Source organism: Cetorhinus maximus, chromosome 8, assembly GCF_964194155.1.
Source record: "Cetorhinus maximus chromosome 8, sCetMax3.hap1.1, whole genome shotgun sequence".
NCBI lineage: Eukaryota > Metazoa > Chordata > Chondrichthyes > Lamniformes > Cetorhinidae > Cetorhinus > Cetorhinus maximus.
In genome coordinates this window covers 3,397,087-3,422,223 of record NC_135886.1, presented here as the reverse complement: position 1 = coordinate 3,422,223, position 25,137 = coordinate 3,397,087, and the positions used below count along the sequence as shown (strand labels likewise).

At 42.7% G+C, this 25,137-nt stretch overlaps 1 protein-coding gene across 1 annotated transcript; it reads right to left on the bottom strand.

Moving 5' to 3' along the window:
• Positions 1 to 5,933: 5,933 nt before the first annotated feature.
• On the bottom strand, positions 5,934 to 15,295 carry LOC144683231 (pepsin A-like). The gene is made up of 9 exons (XM_078546188.1): positions 15,247 to 15,295; positions 14,989 to 15,152; positions 11,322 to 11,439; positions 9,877 to 9,995; positions 8,983 to 9,182; positions 7,465 to 7,584; positions 7,034 to 7,178; positions 6,221 to 6,319; positions 5,934 to 6,117 (listed from the first exon to the last, which is right to left on the bottom strand). The coding sequence occupies exons 1-9, from the start codon at positions 15,293 to 15,295 to the stop codon at positions 5,971 to 5,973; spliced, it is 1,161 nt and encodes a 386-aa protein (XP_078402314.1). The 3' UTR covers positions 5,934 to 5,970.
• Between the last annotated feature and the right edge of the window lie 9,842 nt (positions 15,296 to 25,137).

Sequence of the window (25,137 nt, the reverse complement as noted above, 5' to 3'; positions counted from 1 at the left end):
GTTAATGACTTAAATAGCCAGTTGCCTCTGTAAAACATGCATGCACGAAATTCCCCCTGTCCCTGCAAAAACTGGGAAGTGCCATATCTGGGGTTGGGTGAGGGGGTGCGGGACTTATGATTTCTGCCCACTTCCATCATTTTGCAAAAAACAGAGAGGCCTTGCATACTGTCACTTTGTGACATTTCTTACTTTCATTGCTATATGAGCCCTCTGACATTGAAATCCTTAGTGAAGACTCACAGAATCACAGAATCACAGTGCAGAAGAGGTCCTTTGGCCCATCGAGTCTGCACCGACACGTGAGAAACACCTGACCTACCTACCTCATCCCATTTACTAGCACTTGGACCATAGCCTTGAATGTTATGACGTGCCAAGTGCTCATCCAGGTACTTTTCAAAGGATGTGAGACAACCCACCTCCACCACCCTCCCAGGCAGTGCATTCCAGACCGTCACCACCCTCTGGGTAAAAAAGTTTTTCCTCACATCCCCCCTAAACATCCTGCCACTCACCTTGAACTTGTGTCCCCTTGTGACTGACCCATCAACTAAGGGGAACTGCAGCACCCTATCCATCCTGTCCATGCCCCTCATAATCTTGTACAACTTGAGCAGCTCACCCCTCAGTCTTCTCTGCTCCAACGAAAACAACTCAAGTCTATCCAACCTCTCTTCATAACTCAAATGTTTCATTCCAGGAAACATCCTGGTGAATCTTCTCTGCACCCCCTCCAGTGCAATCACATCCTTCCTAGAATGTGGTGACCAGAACTGCGCACAGTACTCCAGCTGTGGCCTCACCAAGGTTCAATACAACTCCAACATAACCTCCCTACTTTTGTAATCTATGGCTCGATTGATGAAGGCAAGTGTCCCAAATGCCTTTTTCACCAGTTCACAAACATGCCCCTCCACCTTCAGAGATCTATGGTCACACATGACAAGTGTCATTCTCTTCATTGAATACTTCCTTGTCAAATTACTCCTTCCAAAGTGTATCACCTCACACATTTCAGGGTTAAATTCCATCGGCCACTTATCTGCCCATTTGACCATTCCATCTATCTCTTCCTGTAGCCCAAGACATTCAACTTCATTATTAACCACTCGGACAATCTTTGTGTCAACCGCAAACTTGCTATTCCTATCCCCACATAATCATTTATGTTGTTTATATAAATGACAAATAATAGGGAATCGAGCACAGATCCCTGGCATCCAGTCACTAAAGCATTCTTCTGTCATCACCCTCTGTCTCCTGCAACTAAGCCAATTTTGAAACCACCTTATCAAATAACCTTGTATCCCATGTGCATTTGCCTCCTTTATAAGTCTCCCATCGGGGACCTTGTCAAAGGTTTGCTGAAATCTATATAAACTACATCAACTGCACTCCCCTCATCTACACACCTGGTCATCTCCTCAAAAAATTCAATCAAATTTGTTAGGCATGACTTCCCTCTGACAAAGCCATGCTGACTATCCCTGATCAAACCTTGCCTCTCCAAGTGGAGATAGATTCTCTTCTTCAGAATTTTCTCCGATAGTTTCCCTACCACTGACCTGAGGCTCACTGGCCTGTAGTTCCCTGGCTTATTTCTACAACCCTTCTTAAATAGCTACGTGTTAGCGTGCTCAGAAACAGGAGAATAGCGCAGATAAATACGTGGCTGAAGAGTTGGTCCAGGAGGGAGGCTTTTCGATTCCTGGGTCACTGGGACTGTTTGTGGGGAAGGTGGGACCTGTTCAAGTGGAACGGTTTACATCTGAACCAGAGCGGGACTAACATCCTTGCAGGCGGGTTTGCTAGTGCTGTTGGGAGGAGTTCAAAATTATTCGGCAGGGTGAGGGGACACAGAATGTTAGCAGAATAGGGACACATCATAATACAGTAAAACAATCAAGTCAGAGGGAGTACAGCTGCATTAAGTTTCAAGGGAGTAAGGCAAGGCTGGATGGCCTCTACTTTAATGCCAGGGGTATTACAGGTAAAACGGATGAGTTAAGGGTGAGGATTGACACGTGGAATTGTGATACAGTAGCCATCACTGAGATGTGGTTGAGGGAGGGTCAGGATTGGCAGCTCAACATTCCGGGATATAGAATCTTCAGGCGAGACAGGGGAGGGGGTAAAAGAGGAGGAGGCTTTGCATTATTAGTTAAAGAGAGAGTTACTGCAGTAAGGAGAGATGATATCTTGGAGGGGGCATCGAATGAAGCTTTGTGGGTAGAGCTGAGGAGTTAAAATTGGGGCAGCCACATTATTAGGTGTTTATTATAGACCCCTCGATAGTCAGCGGGAGATTGAGGAGCAAATATGTGCACAAGTTGCAGAGGTGTGTCAAAACAATAACAATAGGTTAATTATATTACGTGATTTCAACTTTCCCAACACTAATTGGGGTAGACATAGTGTTAAGGGCTGGGATGAAGTGTATTTCTTGAAATGTGTACAGGAGAACTTTTTAGGTCAATATGTAGATGGTCCAACAAGGGACGGCGCAGTGCTGGACCTAATTCTGGGGAATGAAGCCAGACAGTTGGCTGAGGTGATGGTGGGGGAGCATTTTAGTGATAGCAACCACAACATGGTAGAATTTAAGCTTGTTATGGACAAAGAAATAGACAAGTTGTAAAAAAATGTTTTGGACTGAGGGAGAGTAGATTTTAGTAAAATAAGGCAGGATCTGGCCAAGGTAGACTGGGAACAGCTACTTGTGGGGAAATCTACAGAGGAACAGTGGGGGGTGTTCAAAAAGGAACTGGGGAGGGCACAGGCTCAACATGTTTCCTCTAGGGTGATAGGAAGGAGTAACAAGCCCAGAGAACCATGGATGACCAGAAATATTCAGGTTACGATGAGAAGGAAAAGAGAGACTTTTAGCAGGTACAAGGGAAGCAAATCAGCGGAGGCATTGGTGGAGTACAGAAAATGCAGGGTGGAGCTTAAGAAGGCAATTAGGAGAGCAAAGAGGGGACATGAGAAAGCTCTGTCTGGTAAAAGTAGGGAAAATCCCAAGATATTCTATAAATATATCAATGGGAAGAGTATAACTAAGGAAAGAGTAGGGCCCATAAGGGACCAAGGGGGCAATCTATGGGTGGAGCCAGAGGACATCGCTAGAGTGTTGAATGAATACTTCACATCTGTCTTCACACAAGAGAATGAGGATGTTGAAATCGAACTCGGGGAGAGAGACTGCAAGGTTCTTAAGCAAATTGGTATAGGGAGTGACAAGGTAGTGGAGGTGTCCGCAGGCTTAAAAGTGGACAAATCTTCAGTTCCCAATGATTTGTGTCCCAGACTGCTGAGGGAGGCAAGGAAGGAGATCGCAGGGTAACTGACCCAAAATTTTAATTCCTTTCTGGCCATGGGGGAGGTGCCAGAGGACTGGAGAACGGCTAATGTGGTTCCACTATTTAAGGAGGGTTGTAGAGGCTCATCTTCTTGAAACTCTGCTCATTAACCTCCTGAAGTCTTCACCACATGACCTCCAACTTGCCAAACTCTGCATCTTAAACATCTAATACCTGTGTCCCTGCTGGATTCCACTGACTCCCAATGCATGAAATTCAAAACATTTGTTCCAATTAATAAATCCTTCCATGCCCCTCCTAATGCTCATGTGGTGAATGCTGATTCACTTTGGTGCTTCAAATGAGCTGCATCTGTTCGGGGCTGGGTTCGAGATCACCTTGTATCAAAAAGTAATCCAAGTCCAGATCAATGTGTGTTCCTGGTTAAATGGGTGAGAGAGGAATTTTTCAATTTTTATTTCCTGAGTTTCTATTTAATTTTGTCCCTCTCCCCAGAGATTACATGGTTCCAGATGGATAGGGAGAGTCTGTACCATGAGGCATAAGGCATCACAACTACATGGCCAGGCTAAAGCGACCAGTTGGGCTTTTCCATTTTTTGGGAAAGAAATAAATTATACGCGTACTTTGATAATGGCAAGTAAGCAGGATTTTTCACCACTGAAAATGCAGAGGCAAAGATTTACTTGAGGAGCTGAATATGCTACTCCTGCTCGTATTTCTTTTGTTCTTATTCAACAACATCTCTGGCCTTGGAAAAACACATTTTGCAAGCGGCTCATTGCCTCAGGAGAACATGTAGAAGTTGCATCTTTTTAATAAATTCTTTTTAAAGTTTTAGTTCTGATACTTATGATTCTCCCTTAACTCCATGAGCATTTCCCAATTTGTACATTTCTTTTTGTACTTTGATTTAAGTATGAGTTATATTCCCTATGTTTTACTTCCTGCAATGCTGCCTGTGACAATTCTTCAATCTGATATGGTGATCAGCCTGTCTTTGCCTGTCCTATCTCTGGATGCCTCAGATCCACTGTAAAAGGTCCCAAATTGAACCTGACATTGGGAAACAGGATATCTACGTTCTAGAGCCGATCAAATCTATGTGGATAACTTTTGTAAAGGACGCGGACGATGCTGTCCCATTGCAGCTGACTTGAAAATATGTGTGATTGCTTCTTACAGTCTTGGGAAACCTTGCCGACCATCTTAGAATATCTAGACCAGGGTGCACTGAAACTCAATCTGAAATGGAAATCACAGAATTTTAATTTCACAGAAGGAGGCCATTCCACACATCGTGTCTGCACTGGCTCTGCAAATGAGCATTATGACCTAGTGCCATAGTCCTGCCTTTTCCCCGTAACCCTGCATATTGTTTCTATTCAAATAATCATCAAATGTCCTCTTCAATGCCTCGATTAAACCTCCCTTCACCACTCTTTGAGGCAGTGCATTCCAGACCCGAACCACTTGTTGTGTGAAAAAGTTTTATCTGACGTCACATTTGCATCTTTTGAAAATCACTTTAATTTGTGCCCTCTCGTTCTTGATCCTTTTACAAGAGGGAACGGCTTTTCCCCATCTACTCTGTCAAGCCCCCTCATGATTTTGCACATCTCCATCAAATCTCCTCTTCGTCTTCTTCCCTCCGAGGAGAACAGTTCCAACCTCTCCAATCTATCTTCGTAGCTGAAATTTCTCATCCCCAGAACCATTCTTGTAAACCTCTTCTGCACACTCTCCAATGTGTTCACATCCTTCTTATAATGAGGCGCCCAGAAGTATACACTTGTATACTATGCCATAATATCCAGCATCTTGAATCAATGGGATCTTATATTAGAATTACACTGAGACATAAATAGAACCAGAACGAGACTTCATCAGGCCCCGTCCAAATTTCAAAGGATATTATTCAACAACCACTTCTCATGTGATCTACAAATTCCTACCTGTGTTTGGCAAACTTTGACATGAGTGGATCACCTCACAAGACAGTTCAAATGTGAAATGAATTCAGGCTCCTCCACACACAGAAGTAAATGGAACAAGAAACAGGAGAACTGGGAGTATGCGTTGCATGTTGATATTTTATTGAACAATTTTAAGAACGATTGTAACGAAGAGAAAAGGAGAGAAAAGGCTGCCGTGTGATGTTAGGATCACATTTACTTCAAATCAGGTTTCACTGCAGAGGTCATCCACATTCAGCAGAAATGTGTATGTCTCTGGAGTGAATCACTGCACCAATAATATATCACGGCTGAATGTCAGAACCAAAAGATAACAGAGTGAAAGTGCTGCACAATCAGAGAGGGAATATAATTAGACTCTATCAACATTCTCATTTCCAATCCAGAATCAGTGTCCTTAGTCTGTTCCTATAAAAACACACAGTGACAAGCCATTTCTTTAATTGTTATTTCTATTTTCATTGTTTTTCAGCTGTGATTTAGTGCAGAGTTCTGCTGAGCACAAACCACAGCCAATTGCCAATTGTATATATTTGTTTATTGTTATTCAAGAGATGATGACTTCCTCTATTACACTCTGCAGCCAGGTGACAATTGCTGCGCTGGAGAGTCGTGTAATGGCTTAAAATGCAGATCGAGGTGTGCTTTTAATGAGAATACAGATGAAGAAATTAGACAGCCTTAGCCAAACCCACACGATTGTTCCCAATGTCGAAAATGGAGTAATATTCCCCAATGAACACATCTCCCAGGATCCAGAGGTTTCCACCAGTAACGCCAAATCCACTGGAGCAGCTTTTTTGGCCGAAAAAAGTTTGCTGTAAGGAAAAGGAGAACAATTAACATTAAAAAAATATTCCTATTGCATCTTCTAAAATTTCAAAGTTTATTCTAGCACCCCATTGCTGTCCAATAACACACCTGCAACGTGTAAGCTTGTGCGGGGAGAGGGTAGTCCACTCCATTGATTGTGAAGACCACATCAGGCATGTTCTGCAGATTGTTACAGTTTATGTTGTACTGTAAGAAAATAGAAACAGCATTCAGTCATTGTGTCAGTATAAAGATTTACAATAACTCATTAATAGTGCAATGCCATTCCTAACTAATCAATATTGAGTTAAAGATGAGGTGAAAATGGAATACACAAGCAGGATAACAGGAAATGGTTAAAGAGAAAGATTAGCGATTCCCAGGATAGATTTAATTTCCATATAGCAACATCATACGAAAACATTTCTAAATATCAGTGTTCATCTCAATGCCAAAACAATAATAAATAGGATAATGGATTGCACATTTTGTCTTCTGATACTGTGCACTGTTTCTGCATGAAATTTTCCCCTTGAATAATAAGGTTCCAAAATGTAAAGACTCCTCACCTTAATCTTGCTACAAATATTGGTGCCTTTCAAATATTTATAGGGTAGTATGTCCATACTAGTGTGATTGTTGCCTCATATTTGTGAAATTTAATTTAACATCACTCTGTCCTCTCACTGCCGCCCACTCTACCCCTCCCTTCCCACATACCATCCCCACCCCCACCCACAAGAGGTTGAGGGAATATCCACAGAGCAAATTATGGATGAGAATTTGCAAGATTTTTTACAAATGTAGCGTGTAGCATTTTGTCATAGTGTAAATGATCTGTTAGAGGCTGCATTGTGAATGAATCATTGATGCACACTCAGACACTCCACATCCACGCCCAATGTTGGAACATGGGTTTACCTCTCCATAGTAAGTTGGAGTTGCTCCAATGCCCTGCTGGATAATGCCAATGGGTGTACTGGGGCCAACAAGAAGAGAAGTACCAGTATCAACAATGGCAGGACAACCTCCACTGCAGGCCACAACCTCACCATCGATTGTCACCCTGGACAGAGAAAAATGCGTCAAGAATTCGTCAAAGACTTAAAACTGCCTCAAGTATTAGACAAATTGAACAATTAATAGCAAGTTGAGTTTCCTAGCTCGCTGAGACATTCATTATATCTTAAATAAACGCTGATTCAACTGAGATCTTAAAATTAGTCTAAGTATTTTATTCCTTCTTTCCTTTTAGTTTGTTTGTTTCAATATAATTTGTTAAAACCATTATCTCAGACTTCAGTAGAGAAGCAGAAAATATCTATTCCTCTTGTCGATGGGTAATCACTTACCTGTCAATGAGGATTTCCCAGTAGGCATCACGAGTGACAGGAACCCAGTGAATTTGGCCTGTGTAGTGACTTGAATCAATTCCACCAAATAGGATTTCACTGCCGGACTGACCTTGCTGTCTGTAAAACAAAAGAGAATTCAAGAAAAGCTCAGAGATTGATATATTTCCAGTTTAGAGGTAGCACTTAGTAATGTGACTGCCTATTGGGTATTAAATCTAAAATCAACAACTTTCTAAAGCAGCTACTAAAAGTCATTGATTGCAATGTTGCCATAAATACTAAAAATAATTTCAAAATTATAAATTCAAATTGGGGAACTATACCTTTTAAATGAATGATGCGGAATATATTCTGGCTCTGTTTATTGGTTCTATTCTGAATTGGGTTGAAGCACCAGAGGACAAATTCAAGGTTTGGAACCAAATCACTTTGATACAAAGCACCTGCATTGATGTTGAGTCTTTCACATCCTGAGAATGGCCTTAAATCCTTCTCACCCAACTAATACTTTTGAAGTGTATTTAACATTGCAGTGTAGACAAAGGTGGTAGGCAGTTTGTACACAGCAGTGTCCCACAAATAATCTGAGCAAACTCAGTGAAAAGATACCACGGACATCAGTTTCCTGCCCACTTCCCATATCCATCAATTCCATGAGTGGCCAAAAATCTGTCTATCTCAGCCTTAAGTATACTCAATGATGGAGCATCCGCAAACCTCTGGGGTAGAGAATGCCACAGATTCACAATATCCTGATAGTGAAGAGGTTTCTCAACATGCCAGCCCAGGCCATCTATCCTGACTCTGTGCCCCTTTGTTCTAAATTCCACAGCCAGAAAATAACCTCTCAGTGTCCATCCTGTCAAGGCCCTTCGGAACCTTATATGTTTCAATGAGGCTGTTGTATTTTATGCCTCGGAGATATGCAGAGATGATACACCATTTTCTACTTGCACAGGATAAGATTTATTTACAATGCTTTAAAAATGCCTGCTTCCACACTTGCAGCAGCCGGCCTCAGTTCAGTCTCTGCCTCTCTCTCTCTCTTGAACTGACCACAGCCAGGCTTAACTAATCATACACAGTGAGCAGTGAACAGTGACACAGAATCAAATGTTGAGCAATTGAGCACTACTGGGCTCACCTCTAATTCTTCTAACCTCCAGAGAATATAAAGCTAATTTACTCAACATCTCTTCATTGGATAACCCTCTTACCCCAGGGACCAATCTAGTGAATCTTTGATATACTGCCTCCAGTGCAACTATATCTTTCCTAGGATACAGGGACCAAAACTGCCCATGGAACTTCAGGTGTGGAGTACAATGCCACACTAAAGTATTGACATTCACAATGTGCTCAAGTTTTACATTCGATTTGAGCCCATGGCATTGAAACAAAGACAAGAGCGTTAACAACTAAAGCAAGCTGATTGTTTGAGTGAAAGCAAAATAAGCAGTTCCTGTTTCATTCAGGGAAATAATATGTAGCAACAAGTGCATAAAAGATTTTCACCTTGTTAGGTACACAGAGAAGAGAGGCTCATCCACCAGTCTCTGAGACATCATGTTACTAAATACAGTGGTGGCTCCTGATGCTGCAAGAGATGGAAAGCCCATGCCCAGAATTCCATCAAATTGAACATAGGAAAAGAAACCACCAGGTTCAGTTGTACTTAAACCAAATTCCTGACCAGGGATAGCAATGTTTGAAATCTAGAAAAATAAAGTCAAGTGATTATTCATGAGAAATTGAGCAGAATGTTATCCAGTGAATTGTAACTTCTCCATAAATTGCACTTAGCAAATATATTTTCCCACACCCATGCAGCCAATCATGAGCCCCAATGGGTTAGATGACCAATTAAACTTTTTTTTAACAATCCTGGTTCATGGATAAATTTTGGAAAAGAAATGGGGAGTAGCCACATGAGCTTCTTTGAATAGTAGATGCTGGTTGTTTACATCCACTTCAAAGTTTACCTATAACACTATGGCAGTCTCAATCTGGATTATCTGTACAAGTGGGTTTGAACTTGCAACCTTCTGACTCAGAGTGCTACCACTGAGTTAAGGCAGGCGACTGACAGAGGTCATATCCCACATTCAACGCAAATAGACATAAGGGTGTGAGTTGAACTGAATGAAGGGACCATTTTCATCAAATATCTACTGTTCCAATGGAAAGAATTTCAGGCAGATTTTATTACAAATCCTCAACTTGGACGTTGAGACACTCTCTGCTACATCATCATTACACTCCCACGTATCTGTTCGTCTTCCAACTGATCAAACTCATTGTTTTTGATGCCAATATCTTGTGTCCTGATCTGGAACATATTACCTTAGACGTCAATTATCACTGTTACGTAGTTGAATTTACTTGATGAAGGGGCTACAATCTACTTACTCTGACAGTGTCATATCCCAGTATTCCTTTCATGGCTCCTGTACCATACTGGATAGATACACCCTGGTTGTTTGAACGATATGTTGATGACAATTTGGGGTTGAATCTTTTATGCACCACTGGAACAGAACATTCATTTCATGAAATTAATAAAAAAAACATTTCACCATTTAGTCTAATACATCAAGAAACTTTTGTGCCAGAAATGAATCAATTACTCACATTTTTAAATGTTTCTATTTTTAACAAGCACCCACCAAATTTTCTATAGCCTCTTTGGTGTATTACTGGTTCCCTTTTCCTTGGAATGAGGTGCTGAGAATGTGAGGAGGATCAGAAAGCTGTGTTCATGTGTGAGGTGGAGCTCTGAATTGGACATGTGTGTGCACGTGTGTGTCCATGTGCACACTTACAATGGAAGACAGTCTAGTGGAGACCCTCTTGTTAGCCTAGCCATTGGATAAGCTTAAACCTAATCAAATTTAACATGACACCAGAATGGTCCCTGGGTGAGGGATTTTTTGCTACCAGGTCAGGTTGGAGATTCTGGGGTCCCTCTCTTTGGAGCAAAGGTGATTGAGGGAAAATTTGATAGAGTTGTAGAAGATAATAAATTTATGATGGCTTTAGATAAGGTAGAGAAAGAAAGGCTGTTCCCATTAGCTGATAATTTAAAGACCAAGGGCGCAGATTTAAGGACTCGGGCAAAAGATGCAGGCGGATGTCAGGAAGAACTTTTTTAAGCAGTGGGCTGGAACTTGCTGCCTACAAGAATGGGCAGTAGAAATAATCAATGATTTCAAAAGGAAATTGGGTGAGAACTTGAGGAATATAAACCAGCAGGGCTATGGGGATAGAGCCATGGAATAGCACTGACTGGGTTGCTCTACAGTGAGCTGGCATGGACCCGATTGGCTAGATTGTCCCCTCTGTGCAATAATGACTTCATGACTCTATGACTCAGCGTTATGGAGAATGTACCTTTGTTGTGTACTTTTGATTAGTTTAGTATTTTTATGAACTGACTTATCACTAAGGTTTCAAAACTTTGTTCCGACAGGTTCCAGATTTTCAATTTGCTTTGTTGCCGCAAAATCTCCACCTTCCATTATCTTTGCCAGTAACCATCCGATCCAGGAGTGTGAACTGGAAATTATTTTACACTAATGCTAAGATCTTAATGTACCTTCAACCTAAGATTTATCCATATCCAGAGGGAGACAAAGAACCACAGCGAAAACCTCCAAGAAATCAAAGCTCGGTTAAATTTCTCTCCGAGCCCAGAGATAACCAAGCAAAATTCTAGGGTTTCATCCAATCTTACAAAACACACTGTTCAACTGTGACTATTGTAGAAATTTGACTCTCTTCCTAACACAACTGACCTTAACATGAAGACAATTCACAAAGGGAAGTATGTTAACAGCAGGGTAATATTTACTTACTGCATGACTTTTCAGAACAGTAAACTGATGGGACCCAGAGATTGGATGAGCCAGTGTCAAAGATGACGGTGAAGCTCTGTGGTGGATTCCCAATGCTGATTGCTCCATAGTATGACAACTGTCAGCAAAAAGAAAAAGACCAAAATATATCACCTGGAAATATATCATTGTGTAATTAGGCTCAGGTTCCTCTACACCCATTAGAAAATGTAAATCTTCCCATCACTCCTTTATTCTAATCACATGATGCAGAAGTAGAAGAGTGTAGCTATTTAAATGCAAGAGATTTAATGAGCAATGCATCTGTTCCTATGTATTATACTGAATATATACTTCATGGCTAAGATGCTGTTGCACCTTTCATTCATGTTCTCTTTAAACTTCAGGTCGCATCTCAACTCTAACTGACGCTAACAAGACTGATAGCATTGTTAAACACCCACCCAGCAACACAAGCCATGCTCATTAAAGGTACCCAGGAATATTAACCCAGTAACCATCAGCATTGGTTAGACAAGCAGCTGCCAGTTCGTAGGGCTACAGAAATCACAAGTAATTTCTCACAATGAATCAGAAGTTTCAAATCCAGATCAAAAGGATTCAATGTTGTGATCACCAGCTTTTCATAGAAACATAAAATGGTTACAGTGTAGATGGAGGCCATTTGACCCATCATGTCCTGCTAACTCTCTGGAATAGCAATTCATATAGGCCTACACCCCCGCATTATCCCCGTGTCCCTGCCAATATTTTCTTTTCCGATAGTTTTGCATTTTCCTTTTCAAAGCTGCAATTGAATCTGCCTCCTCCACCCTTTTAGTCAGCACGTTCCAGATCCTAACCACCGGCTGTGTAAAAAATGCTTTGTCCTTCTGTTTCCTTGTGTTCTTTTGCCAACCGCCTTAAATCAGTAACCACTCGTTCTTGACCATTCTCCCGATGATTTTGACAACCTCTATCAAATGTACTCTTAATCTTCTCTTCAAGTACAACAGCCCCAGCTTTTTCAACCTATCCATGGAACTGAAGTTTCTCATTCCTGGAACCATCTGTTGAATCTTTTCTGTCCCCTTTCTAATGCCTTTGTATCCTTCCTATCATGTGGTGCTCAGAATTGGACATTTGACTCCAGTTGAGGTTGAATCAATATTTTGTCTAATGGTTCATCATAATTTCCTTGCTTTTATGATCTATTTATGAAGTCACTGCCATTGTCCCTTTGATTCGATGGCTTCAACTTTGATGACAAGTTGTTATGTGGCATTTTATCAAATGTTTTTAGGAATTCCCGTATGAATGAAGAGTGCAGGAGGGCATGCCAGGAGCAGCACCAGGCATACCTAAAAATGAGATGTCAACCTGGTAAAGCTATAACACAGGACTACTTGTGCACCAAACAGCATAAGCAGCAAGTGATAGATAGGGATAAGTTATCCCACAACCAACAGATCAGATTTAAGCTCTGCAGTCCTGGCACATCCAGTGGTGAATGGTGGTGGACAATTAAACAACTCACTGGAGGAGAAGGCTCGACAAATATCTCCATCCTCAATGATGGAGGAGCCCAGCACAGCAGTACAAAGATAATGCTGAAGCATTCGCAAAAATCATCAGCAAGAAGTGTCGAGTGGATGATCCATCTCGGCCTCCTCTGGAGGTCCCCAGCATCACAGATGCCTGTTTTCAGCCAATTTGATTCACTCTACGTGATATCGAGGAACGGCTGAAGGGACTGGATACTGCGAAGGTTATGGGCCCTGACAATATTCCGGCAATAGTTCTGAAGGCTTGGGCTCCAGCACTTGCCGCACTACTAGCCAAGCTGTTCCAGTACAGCTACAGCACTGGCATCTACCCAGCTATGTGGAAAATTGCCCGGTATGTCGTGTACACAAAGAGCAGGGCAAATCCAGCCCAGCCAATTACCGCCCCATCAGTCTACTCTCCATTATCAGTAAAGTAATAGAAGGGTTCATCAACAGTGCTATCAAGTGGCACTTGCTTAGCAATAACCTGCTCACTGATGCCCAGTTTGGGTTCTGACAGGGCCACTCAGCTCCTGACTTCATTATAGCCTTGGCTGAAACATGGACAAAAGAACTGAACTCCCGAGGTGAGGTGAGAGTGACTGCCCTTGACATCAAGGCAGCAGTTGACCAAGTATAGCCTCAAGGAGCCCTAGCGAAACTGGATTCAATGCCAATCAGGGGGCAAAGATCTACACTGGTTGGAGTCATACTTAGCATATAGGAAGATGGCTGTGATTGTTGGAGGTCAGTCATCTCAGCTCCAGGACACCACTGCAGGAGATCCTCAGCGTAGTGTCCTTGGCCTAACCATCTTCAGTTACTTCATCAATGGCCTTCCTTCCATCATAAGGTCAGGATTGGGGATGTTTGCTGATGATTGCACAATGTTCAGCACCATTTGCGACTCCTCAGATACTGAAGCAGTCCCTGTCCAAATGCAGCAAGACCTGGACAATATCCAGGCTTGTGCTGACAATTGGCAAGTAACATTTGCGTTACATAAGTGTCAGGCAATGAGCATCTCCAAACACAGAGAATCCAACCATCGCCCCATGATGTTCAATGACATTATCATCACTGAATCCCCCAATATCAACATCCTGGGGATTACCAGTAACCAGAAACTGAACTGGACTAGCCATATAAATGCTGTGTCTACAAGAGCAGGTCAAAGGCTTGGAATCGCATTACGAGTCACTCACCTCCTGACTCCCCAAAGCCTGTCCACCATCTACAAGGCACAAGTCAGAAGTATGATGGAGAACTACCCACTTGCCTGGATGAGTGCAGCTCCCACAACACTCAAGAAGCTTGACACCATCCAGGACAAAGCAGTCCACTTGATTGGCACCACATCCACAAACATTCACTCCCTCCACCCCTGACGCACAGTAGCAGCAGTGTGTACCATCTACAAGATGCACTGCAGGAATTCACTAAGGCTCCTTAGACAGTACCTTCCAAACCAACGACCACTACCACCTAGAAGGACAAGGGCAGAAGATAGATGGGAACACCACCACCTGGAAATTCCTCTCCAAATCACTCACCATCCTGACTTGGAAATATGTCGCCCCTCCTTCACTGTCGCAGGTTCAAAATCCTGGAACTCCCTTCCTAACAGCACTGTGGGTTTACCAACACCACATGAACTGCAATGGTTCAAGAAGGCAGCTCACCACCACCTTCACAAGGGCAACTAGGGATGGACAATAAACACTGGCCCAGCCAGGGAAGCCCATATTCCATGAATGAATAAAGAAAAATATCAAATTCATGACCCTGATCAACTTGCACTGTTACCTCATCAAAAATTATAATCAAATTCATTTAACATGATTTATGTTGAACAAGTCTATGCCAAATTTCCTTACTTAATCCACATATGTCCAAATGACATGAGGCACCCAACAACATATAGAACAGCTAAATCCCATCCATTGACAATTGCCGTGTAAATTATAGCAGGTTAAATATCTACAGCACAAGGTCTACTAACACAGTTTATGTGCCACTGAATTATTGCCCTTAACCAGCAACTGGCACTGAGAATAATATAGATTACAGGTGGAAGCTGCAATAAATGTAAGTTAAGATGTAGTTTTCTCTTTTGTTTGGTAAACTGAGAGATTACTTACATCCAAGTAGTTAATCATTGGTTCATTTGTATCCAGAGTTAAGGGTTGTTCAAACTTTGAGCAGGGATCATATGGATGATTCTTCAGGAAGTCTTCCAGCAACCCTTTCTCCTTAAGAACATCACGGCCAGATTTACCCTTATACAAGGGCACTCTGTAAAGAAATAAAATAAGTTGCAAATGTCATCACATTTTCTGTTCCTTGCTGACATATTATTCATTTCCTCTTTTGACTTGTGATAATTCCCTACCTGATCATACATTCAGAGAGCTGAATGCAAGCGAGGGTGATGAGCAGCCACTTCATCTTGCCAGTTGGGTTGGTTCCGAGACTCTACAGAATCTAGAGTTTGGGACCTGAGCAGCAACATTTATACTCTCTCTGACCAAACTATTCCATTGTCACGAGTCCTCAGATATGACCATTCAGTATGATAAGTAAGTATTAATGTACTCATGATTAGTTTATCTCAAATATAATCTTTTTAGTTAAGGACAACCTTCACTCTAAGTGGCAAGTAATTAAGAGCATTTGGGTTATAACAAAACACTTTAAGTATTGTATAAATCAGACTAAAAACAATTGTGTTAGAGCCACAAAATATCAATATCACAAGTGCACCAGAAGATAAGTTAACTGCTGGATACAACATTTAACCAGTTCATGTGTGTGGCAGCACATCCACAAACATTCACTCCCTCCACCACCAATGCACAGTAGCAGCAGTGTGTACCATCTGCAAGGAGCTCACCAAGGCTCCTTTGACAGCACCTTCCAAATCCATGAGCTCTATCATCTAGAAAGACAAGGGCAGCAGACACATGGATGCACCACAAATTGGAAGTTCCCCTCCAAGCCACTCATCATCCTGACTTGGAAATATATTGCTGTTCCTTCACTGTTGCTGGATCAAAATCCTGGAACTCCATCCCTAACAGCACTGTGGGTGTACCTACACCACAGCGGTTCAAGAAGGCAGCTCACCACCACCTTCTCAAAGGTAATTAGGGAAGGGCAAGAAATGCTGGCCTAGCCTATGTCACCCACATCCCATGAACGATTAAATCAAAATTTGCCACTGCGGAGGTTGAAGAACCTCTGATGTTGAATTTCCTGGAGGGTACTAATTTATCATGCTTGCATTGAGGGGGCTCAATTGACAACATCAGCTGCAACAGTGATGCCCTGTTGATTTAGAAAAATCATCTGACTCCAACAAGATAAGTTTTGCATTTGAAATTTAGAAATATACTCTTTAGGGGTAGAAATTTCACTTCAGATTTATGATGTGCTGGCTTCAAAAGCCGTAGTCCAGGACTTGAATATGTAATCTGGGTTTACATGTTTGATGCCATGTTAAAATATGGATCTTCTGCATGTTCAAGTTAACTTTATCAAGGAAGAGCAGATGGATTCCCCAAATGTTATACCCAATATTTACCCCCTTACCCAAAACCACCAAAGGAGATTAACTGCTTTTTAAATTTGTTCTTGGGATATGTGTCTTACCGGCAAGGACAGCAATTATTACACCAAACTGCCCTTGAGCAGGTGATGGTGAACCCCCTTATCAACTTTTCTGTAGTGGGATGATACAACTGAGTGGCTTGCTAGGCCATTTCAGAGGGTCGATGAGAGTGAACAACATTGCTGTGGGCCTGGAGCCACATGCAGGCCAGACCAGTTAAGGACAACAGATTCCCACCCCTGAAGGGCATTAGTAATTCAGCTGGGTTTTACACAATAATCCATTTGTTACATGATCATTTTTAATTAGACTAGCATTTTATTGCAGATTTATTAATTAATTGAATTTAAATTGAGCAACTTCCCTGGTCGGATTTGAACTCATGACTTGGATGTATTGCTAGGTTGTGCCACTGACCACCCCATCCTTGCATTTCCATCCCATTGTTGCAAGTCGGATTTTCCTGTGTACGACTGTCTGCTGCCTATATGTACAAAGCAATTAGGCCCATGCTTGAGTATTAATTCGTTCCTCCATGGCATTGCAATTGAATCCAGCATTTTCCAGCCCAAGAAATAGAAAAAGCCAAGGTTCCTGCTCCTGTTTACTATCCACTGGTCTCTGTGGAGTGTTGTATCCCTGGACATTGGAAAAAGGCAAGATTACAAACTGCGATAACCATCATTGTGTCCAACAGCCCACTTGCATTCATTATAAATTCTCAAGTCGTGAAAGGTCATTGGGGTGAATTCAGCAATTGCCAATAGAAGAGAAACTCAACATTTGCTGATAATCTTTGGGAATTGAAGCCATACTGAAGAATTCTGGGCAATCCCCATCATTCTCGGCTGTGGCAAGTGAACAGAGACAGCCTTTTTAACTATGTTTTCCTGCTGAATCATATCTTTGGTTACATCGACTTTGGGTACAATCGGTCACCTTGCCCAAAAACGTCTCGGGACTTTATTTTTCCATTCAGGAGGACCAATTCCCTTTACACATAACTGTGGGCCGATAACAGCTCGATAACCTGTTGGCCTTTTGGGAATGCATAATATTTAACTTACTATTTCTTGCTCCAGTGCGTTCCCATTGTGTGCACTGACCCAACAAAGGCAGAGAAATAGTTCAATGCCGGGCATGATAGGAAAACCTGTTCGTCCCAAAACTGCTTCTTTCGTATGTGAGTAACTTATATGTTCTGCATTTTACCCATTATGTTTCCCCAAGTTAAATGATCAGACTTTCTGTGAGACAGTGATGCAAAATATAGTGAGACAACAGATGAATGAACCTCTCTGTGCATTGACAAGAAAAGAGTTTCATAACTTTATAAGGAGCCAGGTGTATATATAATACCAGGCTGTCCTTGTGGTGTAAAGAAGTTCATTGTTTAATATTTGTTCTTGTTACCTGAAATCATAATGAGTTACTCTTTATCCAAACAGTACAGAAAACACTAATAATTCAGAGTGTGTCTTTATTAATTCCATTATTGTTCCGTCTTGAATTCTCTTCACAGAATCACAGAATCTTACCGGCACAGAAGGAGCCCATTCGGCCCATCATGCCTGCACTGGCTCTCTAAATCAACCTTATGACCTAGTGCCATTGCCTTGTCTTTTCCCCGTACCCCTGCACCTGGTTTCTATTCAAAGAATCATCTAATGCCCTCTAAAAAGCCTCGATTGAACCTGCCTCCACCAAACTTCCAGGCGATGCATTCCATCATCCTAAAACATACGATACAACAATCACTGTCTCCTAAATGTTCCCCATCTTCTTCAGCAGAGAAACAGGTTCACAACGTTGGTATTGGAATGAAATTGTAAAACCCAAACTACTTCATGGCCAGGATTTTACAGCCCCTCTGGCCCTGGGGGATATTAGGGTCCCGCCGAACTGAGTGGAGATTTCAGTGGTTCGCTGCATTCGCTGGGTGGAGACACACTGTGGTGGGGCAGTAAAACCCTGGCCTATTTGTCTCCCACCTATGTTTCTGGAACTATCCCAATGCCCAGCTGCTCACTCTGACTGGACCACATTCAGTCTCCTATTCACCCTGGAGCTGAGATACATGCCCATGGCCCCTCACACCCTCCATCACAACCTATGCCCCCCCACTCATCCCTATGGCCTCTCAAAACTTCCACACCAACCTATCCTGTTCTACATGCCTCAATGGTTTTTTATAACTCTATGACATCATAGCCCCACTCATGCCAAACCGTGGCCCCCACACACCACCCATTTCCTTTACAGATACCATGTCAATTGACCTAGTATCCAGCAAGGGCAGACATCAGGACCCATGCTGTGATGAGATGAAAGAAAGTTCTATAAAATGAAGCTCTAAGTGTCTATTGCAGACTCCACAACATTTTAAAAACACTCTCATTCAAAAAAATCCCCTTTTCTGGATTTACATGCCTTCAACTAAGTAACGCCTTATAATAACTTTCGACAAAGTCCCACATAAGAGATTGGCGTGTAAAGTTAAAGTGCACGGGATTGGGGGTTGTACATGGAGATGGATAGAAAACTGGTTGGCAGACAGGAAACAAAGTGTAGGAATAAACGGGTCTTTTTCTGAGTGGCAGCCAGTTATTCACAATATATATTAATGATTTAGATGAGGGAATTAAATGTAATATCTCCAGATTTGCAGATGAGACAAAGTTGGGTGGGAGGGTGAGCTGTGAGAAGGATGCAGAGATGCTTCAGTGTGATTTGGACAAGCTGAGTGAGTGGGCAAATGTATCGCAGATGCAGTATAATGTGGATAAATGTGAGGTTATCTATTTTGGTAGCAAAAACAGGAAGGCAGATTATTATCTGAAAGGCTATAATTTGAGAGAGGGGAATGTGGAATGAGACCTGGATCTCCTTGTACACCAGTTGCTGAAGGTAAGCATGCAGGTGCAGCAGGCGGTAAAGAAGGCAAATGGTATGTTGGCGTTCATAGCCAGAGGATTCAAGTACAGCAACAGGGATGTCTTGCTGCAATTGTACAGGGCCTTGGTGCGACCACAAGTGGAATATTGTGTGCAGTTCTGGTCTCCTTATCTGAGGAAAGACGTACTTGCTATAGAAGGAGAGCAGCAAAGGATTAGCCCTGGGATGGCGGGACTGACATATGAGGAGAGATTGGTTCGATTAGGATTAAATTCGCTGGAGTTCAGAAGAATGAGGGGGGATGTCACAGAAACCAATAAAATTCTAACAGTACTAGACAGGGTAGATGCTGGAAGGATGTTCCCAATGGTGGGGGAGTCCAGAACCAGGAGTCACAGTGTACGGACACGGGGTAGGCCATGTAGGACTGAGACAAAGAGAAATTTCTTGCCCCAGAGAGTGGTGAGCCTGTGGAATTCGTTACCACGGAAAGTAGTTGAGACCAAAATATTGCATGCTTTCAAGAAGGAGTTAGCTATTGTTCTTGGGGCGAAAGGGATCAAAGGGTATGGGGAGAAGGCAGGAGCAGGCTATTGAGTTGGATGATCAGCCATGATCATAATGAATGGTGGAGCAGGCTCAAAGAGCCGAATGGCCTACTCCTGCTCCTAGTTTTTATGTTTCTATATGTTCCTATAACAAATATTGCATCCTAGTACACAATTCCATATGACAACAAGCATTGGAGTTCATAGTCCCATATCAAAGAGTCCAGAACCACTTGTAGCTGTCAACTAAACTGTGAAATTGGCAGGCACTCTGCTATGATAATGAATGGTTGTGAAATCAGTCAGAAAGCACTAATCCAATAATGACAACCCTCAGATTTTTGTCAACAGACAGAATGAAATATCAAGCAATCATTTTTTAATACACCAGGCAATTTTTTCAAAGATGTAAAGAGCAGGACCTTTAAATGCCTTGACACTTTTGACAGCTCCCCTGATAGGTGTTTCTAACAGTTTTAACAGGCCCCTTTGACAGATCTATTGACTGTTTCAGTGAGGTTGACAGTAATGAGTTTATGCATTTTTAGGCACATTTATGCCTCCCTTGAATAATTCCAAAGGGCACCTGACCTGCACCAAAGGTTTCTTGGGACCAAATCCAAAGGGGTACATTACCACTCCAAAGAGGTACCCTGGCTATCCAAATGAATCCAAAGTTCAAGTATGATGTTACCAGGTCCATTCTGCACAATTCAGGTTTCACACTACAAGGCTACCAAAATACCACTTTAGTGGAGTCCAGTTAATGATTAAAATAGCCATTTGTCTCTGTAAAACAAGCATGCACGAAATACCCCCTGTCCCCGCAAAAACTGGGAAGTGCCATATTTGGGGGTGGGGATGGATGGGGGGGGTGGGGGGGTGGGGGGAGAGCGGTGGGGGGGGGAGGGGCGGGACTTATGGTTTCTGGCCACTTCCTTCATTTTGCTACAACAGAGAGGCCTTGCATACTGTCACTTTGTGACATTTCTTACTTTCATTGCTATATGAGCTCTCTGACATTGAAATCCTTAGTCAAGAATCACAGAAGCACAGAATCACAGTGCAGAAGAGGTCCTTCGGCCCATCGAGTCTGCAACGACACGTGAGAAACACCTGACCTTCCTACCTCATCCCATTTACCAGCACTTGGCCCATAACCTCGAATGTTATGACATGCCAAGTGCTCATCCAGGTACTTTTTAAAGGATGTGAGGCAACCCGCCTCCTCCACCCTCCCAGGCAGTGCATTCCAGACCGTCACCACCCTCTGGGTAAAAAAGTTTTTCCACACATCCCCCCTAAACCTCCTGCCCCTCACCTTGAACTTGTGTCCCCGTGTAACTGACCCATCAACCCCGGGCAACTGCAGCACCCTATCCATCCTGTCCATGCCCCTCATAATCTTGTACACCTTGATTAGGTCACCCCTCAGTCTTCTCTGCTCCAACGATAACAACCCAAGTCTCTTCATAACTTAAGTGTTTCATCCCAGGCCACATATTGGTGAAACTTCTCTGCACCCACTCCAGTGCAATCACATCCTTCCTATAATGTGATGACCAGAACTGCACACAATACTCCAGCTGTGGCCTCACCAAGGTTCAATACAACTCCAACATAACCTCCCTACTTTTGGAATCTATGGCTCGATTGATAAAGGCAAGTGTCCCAAATGCCTTTTTCACCACCCCACAAACATGCCCCTCCGCTTTCAGAGATCTATGGACACGCATGACGAGTGTCATGTTCTTCATTGAATACTTCCTTGTCAAATTACTCCTTCCAAAGTGTATCACCTCCCACATTTCAGGGTTAAATTCCATTGGCCACTTATCTGCCCAATTGACCATCCCGTCTATATCTTCCTGTAGCCCAAGACACTCAACCACATTACTAACCACCCGGCCAATCTTTGTGTCAACCGCAAACTTACTATTCCTACCCCCCACATATTCATCTATGTCGTTTATATAAATGACAAATAATTGGGAACTGAGCACAGATCCCTGGCATCCAGTCACTAAAGCATTCTTCTGTCATCACCCTCTGTCTCCTACAACTAAGCCAATTTTGAATCCACCTGATCAAATTACCCTGTATCCCATGTGCATTTGCCTCCTTTATAAGTCTCCCATCTGGGACCTTGTCAAAGGTTTGCTGAAATCTATATAAACTACAGCAACTACACTCCCCTCATCTACACACCTGGTCACCTCCTCAAAAATTCAATCAAATTTGTTAGGCATAAGAAAATCATGCTGACTATCTCTGATCAAACCTTGCCTCCTCAAGTGGAGATAGATTCTCTCCTTCAGAATTTTCTCTGATAGTTTCCCTACCACTGACGTGAGGCTCACTAGCCTGTAGTTCCCTGGATTATCTCTACAACCCTTCTTAAATAGCCACGTGCTAGTGAGCTCAGAAATAGTAGAATAGCGCAGGTCAATACATGGCTTAAGAGTTGGTGCAGGAGGGAGGCTTTTAGATTCCTGGGTCACTGGGACCGTTTCTGGGGAAGGTGGGACCTGTAGAAGCGGGACGGCCTACAGCTGAACCAGAGCGGGACTAACATCCTTGCAGGCGGGTTTGCTAGTGCTGTTGGGAGGAGTTCAAATTAATTCGGCAGGGGGAGGGGACACAGATTGTTAGCAGAATAGGGACACATCATAATACAGTAAAACAATCAAGTCAGAGGGAGTAAAGCTGCATTAAGTTTCAAGGGAGTAAGGCAAGGCTGGATGGCCTCTACTTTAATGCCTGGAGTATTACAGGTAAAACGGATGAGTTAAGGGTGAGGATTGACACGTGGAATTGTGATACAGTAGCCATCACTGAGATGTGGTTGAGAGAGGGTCAGGATTGGCAGCTCAACATTCTGGGATATAGAATCTTCAGGCGAGACAGGGGAGGGGGTAAAAGTGGAGGAGGCTTTGCATTATTAGTTAAGGAGTCAATTACTGCAGTAAGGGGAGATGATATCTTGGAGGGAGCATTGAATGAAGCTTTGTGGGTAGAGCTGAGGAGCTAAAAAGGGGGCAGCCTCATTATTAGGTGTTTATTATAGACCCCCAGCTAGTCAGTGGGAAATTGAGGAGCAAATATGTGCACAATTTGTGGAGGTGTGTCAAAACAATGACAATATGGTAATTATATTACGTGATTTCAACTTTCCCAACATTAATTGGGGTAGACATAGTGTTAAGGGCTGGGATGAAGTGTATTTCTTGAAATGTGTACAGGAGAACTTTTTAGGTCAATATGTAGAGGGTCCAACAAGGGATGGCGCAGTGCTGGACCTAATTCTGGGGAATGAAGCCAGACAGGTGGCTGAGGTGATGGTGGGCGAGCATTTTAGTGATAGCAACCACAACATGGTAGAATTTAACCTTTTTATGGACAAAGAAATAGACCAGTTGCCAAAAAATGTTTTGGACTGGGGGAGAGTGGATTTTTGTAAAATAAGGCAGGATCTGGCCAAGGTAGACTGGGAACAGCTACTTGTGGGGAAATCTACAGAGGAACAGTGGGGGGTGTTCAAAAAGGAACTGGGGAGGGCACAGGCTCAACATGTTTCCTCTAGGTGATAGGAAGGAGTAACAAGCCCAGAGAACCATGGATGACCAGAAATATTCAGGTTACGATGAGAAGGAAAAGAGAGACTTTTAGCAGGTACAAGGGAAGCAAATCAGCGGAGGCATTGGTGGAGTACAGAAAATGCAGGGTGGAGCTTAAGAAGGCAATTAGGAGAGCAAAGAGGGGATATGAGAAAGCTCTGTCTGGTAAAAGTAGGGAAAATCCCAAGATATTCTATAAGTATATCAATGGGAAGAGGATTACTAGGGAAAGTGTAGGGCCCATAAGGGACCAAGGGGGCAATCTATGGGTGGAGCCAGAGGACATCGCTAGAGTGTTGAATGAATACTTCACATCCGTCTTCACCCAAGAGAATGAGGATGTCGAAATGCAACTCGGGGAGAGAAACTGCAAGGTTCTTATGCAAATTGGTATAGGGAGTGACAAGGTATGGGAGGTGTCCGCAGGCTTAAAAGAGGACAAATTTTCAGGTCCCAATGATTTTTCTCCCAGACTGCTGAGGGAGCCAAGGGAGGAGATCGCAGGGGCTCTGACCCAAAATTTTAATTACTCTCTGGCCATGGGGGAGGTGCCAGAGGACTGGAGAACAGCTAATGTGGTTCCACTATTTAAGGAGGGTTGTAGAGGCTCATCTTCTTGAAACCCTGCTCATTAACCTCCTGAAGTCTTCACCACATGACCTCCTACTTCCCAACTCGGCATCTTAAACATCTAATACCTGTGTCCCTGCTGGATTCCACTGACTCCCAATGCATGAAATTCAAAACATTTGTTCCAATTAATAAATCCTTCCATGCCCCTCCTAATGCTCATGTGGTGAATGCTGATTTACTTTGGTGCTTCAAATGAGCTGCATCTGTTCGGGGCTGGGTTCGAGATCACCTTGTATCAAAAAGTAATCCAAGTCCAGATCAATGTGTGTTCCTGGTTAAATGGGTGAGAGAGGAATTTTTCAATTTTTATTTCCTGAGTTTCTATTTAATTTTGTCCCTCTCCCCAGAGATGACATGGTTCCAGATGGATAGGGAGAGTCTGTACCGTGAGGCATAAGGCATCACAACTACATGGCCAGGCTAAAGCGACCAGTTGGGCTTTTCCATTTTTGGAAAAGAAATAAATTATAAGCGTACTTTGATAATGGCAAGTAAGCAGGATTTTTCACCACTGAAAATGCAGAGGCAAAGATTTACTAGGATACGGTACAGGTAATTCTCAAGTTTGTTCCTGATAGTTTATTATATTGTTTTGCCTGTTACTGATGTAAAACCATTTGCATTCTCCCAAAATCGATTCTTCACCAGCTGAATGTGGGTACTATGCTGGCATGTTTCCAAACCAGTGGAACCTGTCCATGACTCTTTTGTTTTAAAGCCTTTAAGGCAGTAGAAAGCTTCCATCTCATTCAAGTTGAGATCCATATACACAATGGGATTATTGGGTTGGAGGTTATCGTTTCCAGTGAATACTTCAAGAAAATAAACTTTAACAGCAACTTATCTTTCAGATGCTGATCTCCTGTGCATTCCTGATATTTAATACATTTAATTTCATCACATCTTGGCTCAGAATTTGCAGTAGTAGTAACAGTGATGCTGCCAGTGCTTGCTATTATTACTGTGTCAAGCTGACAGCAAGGTCTG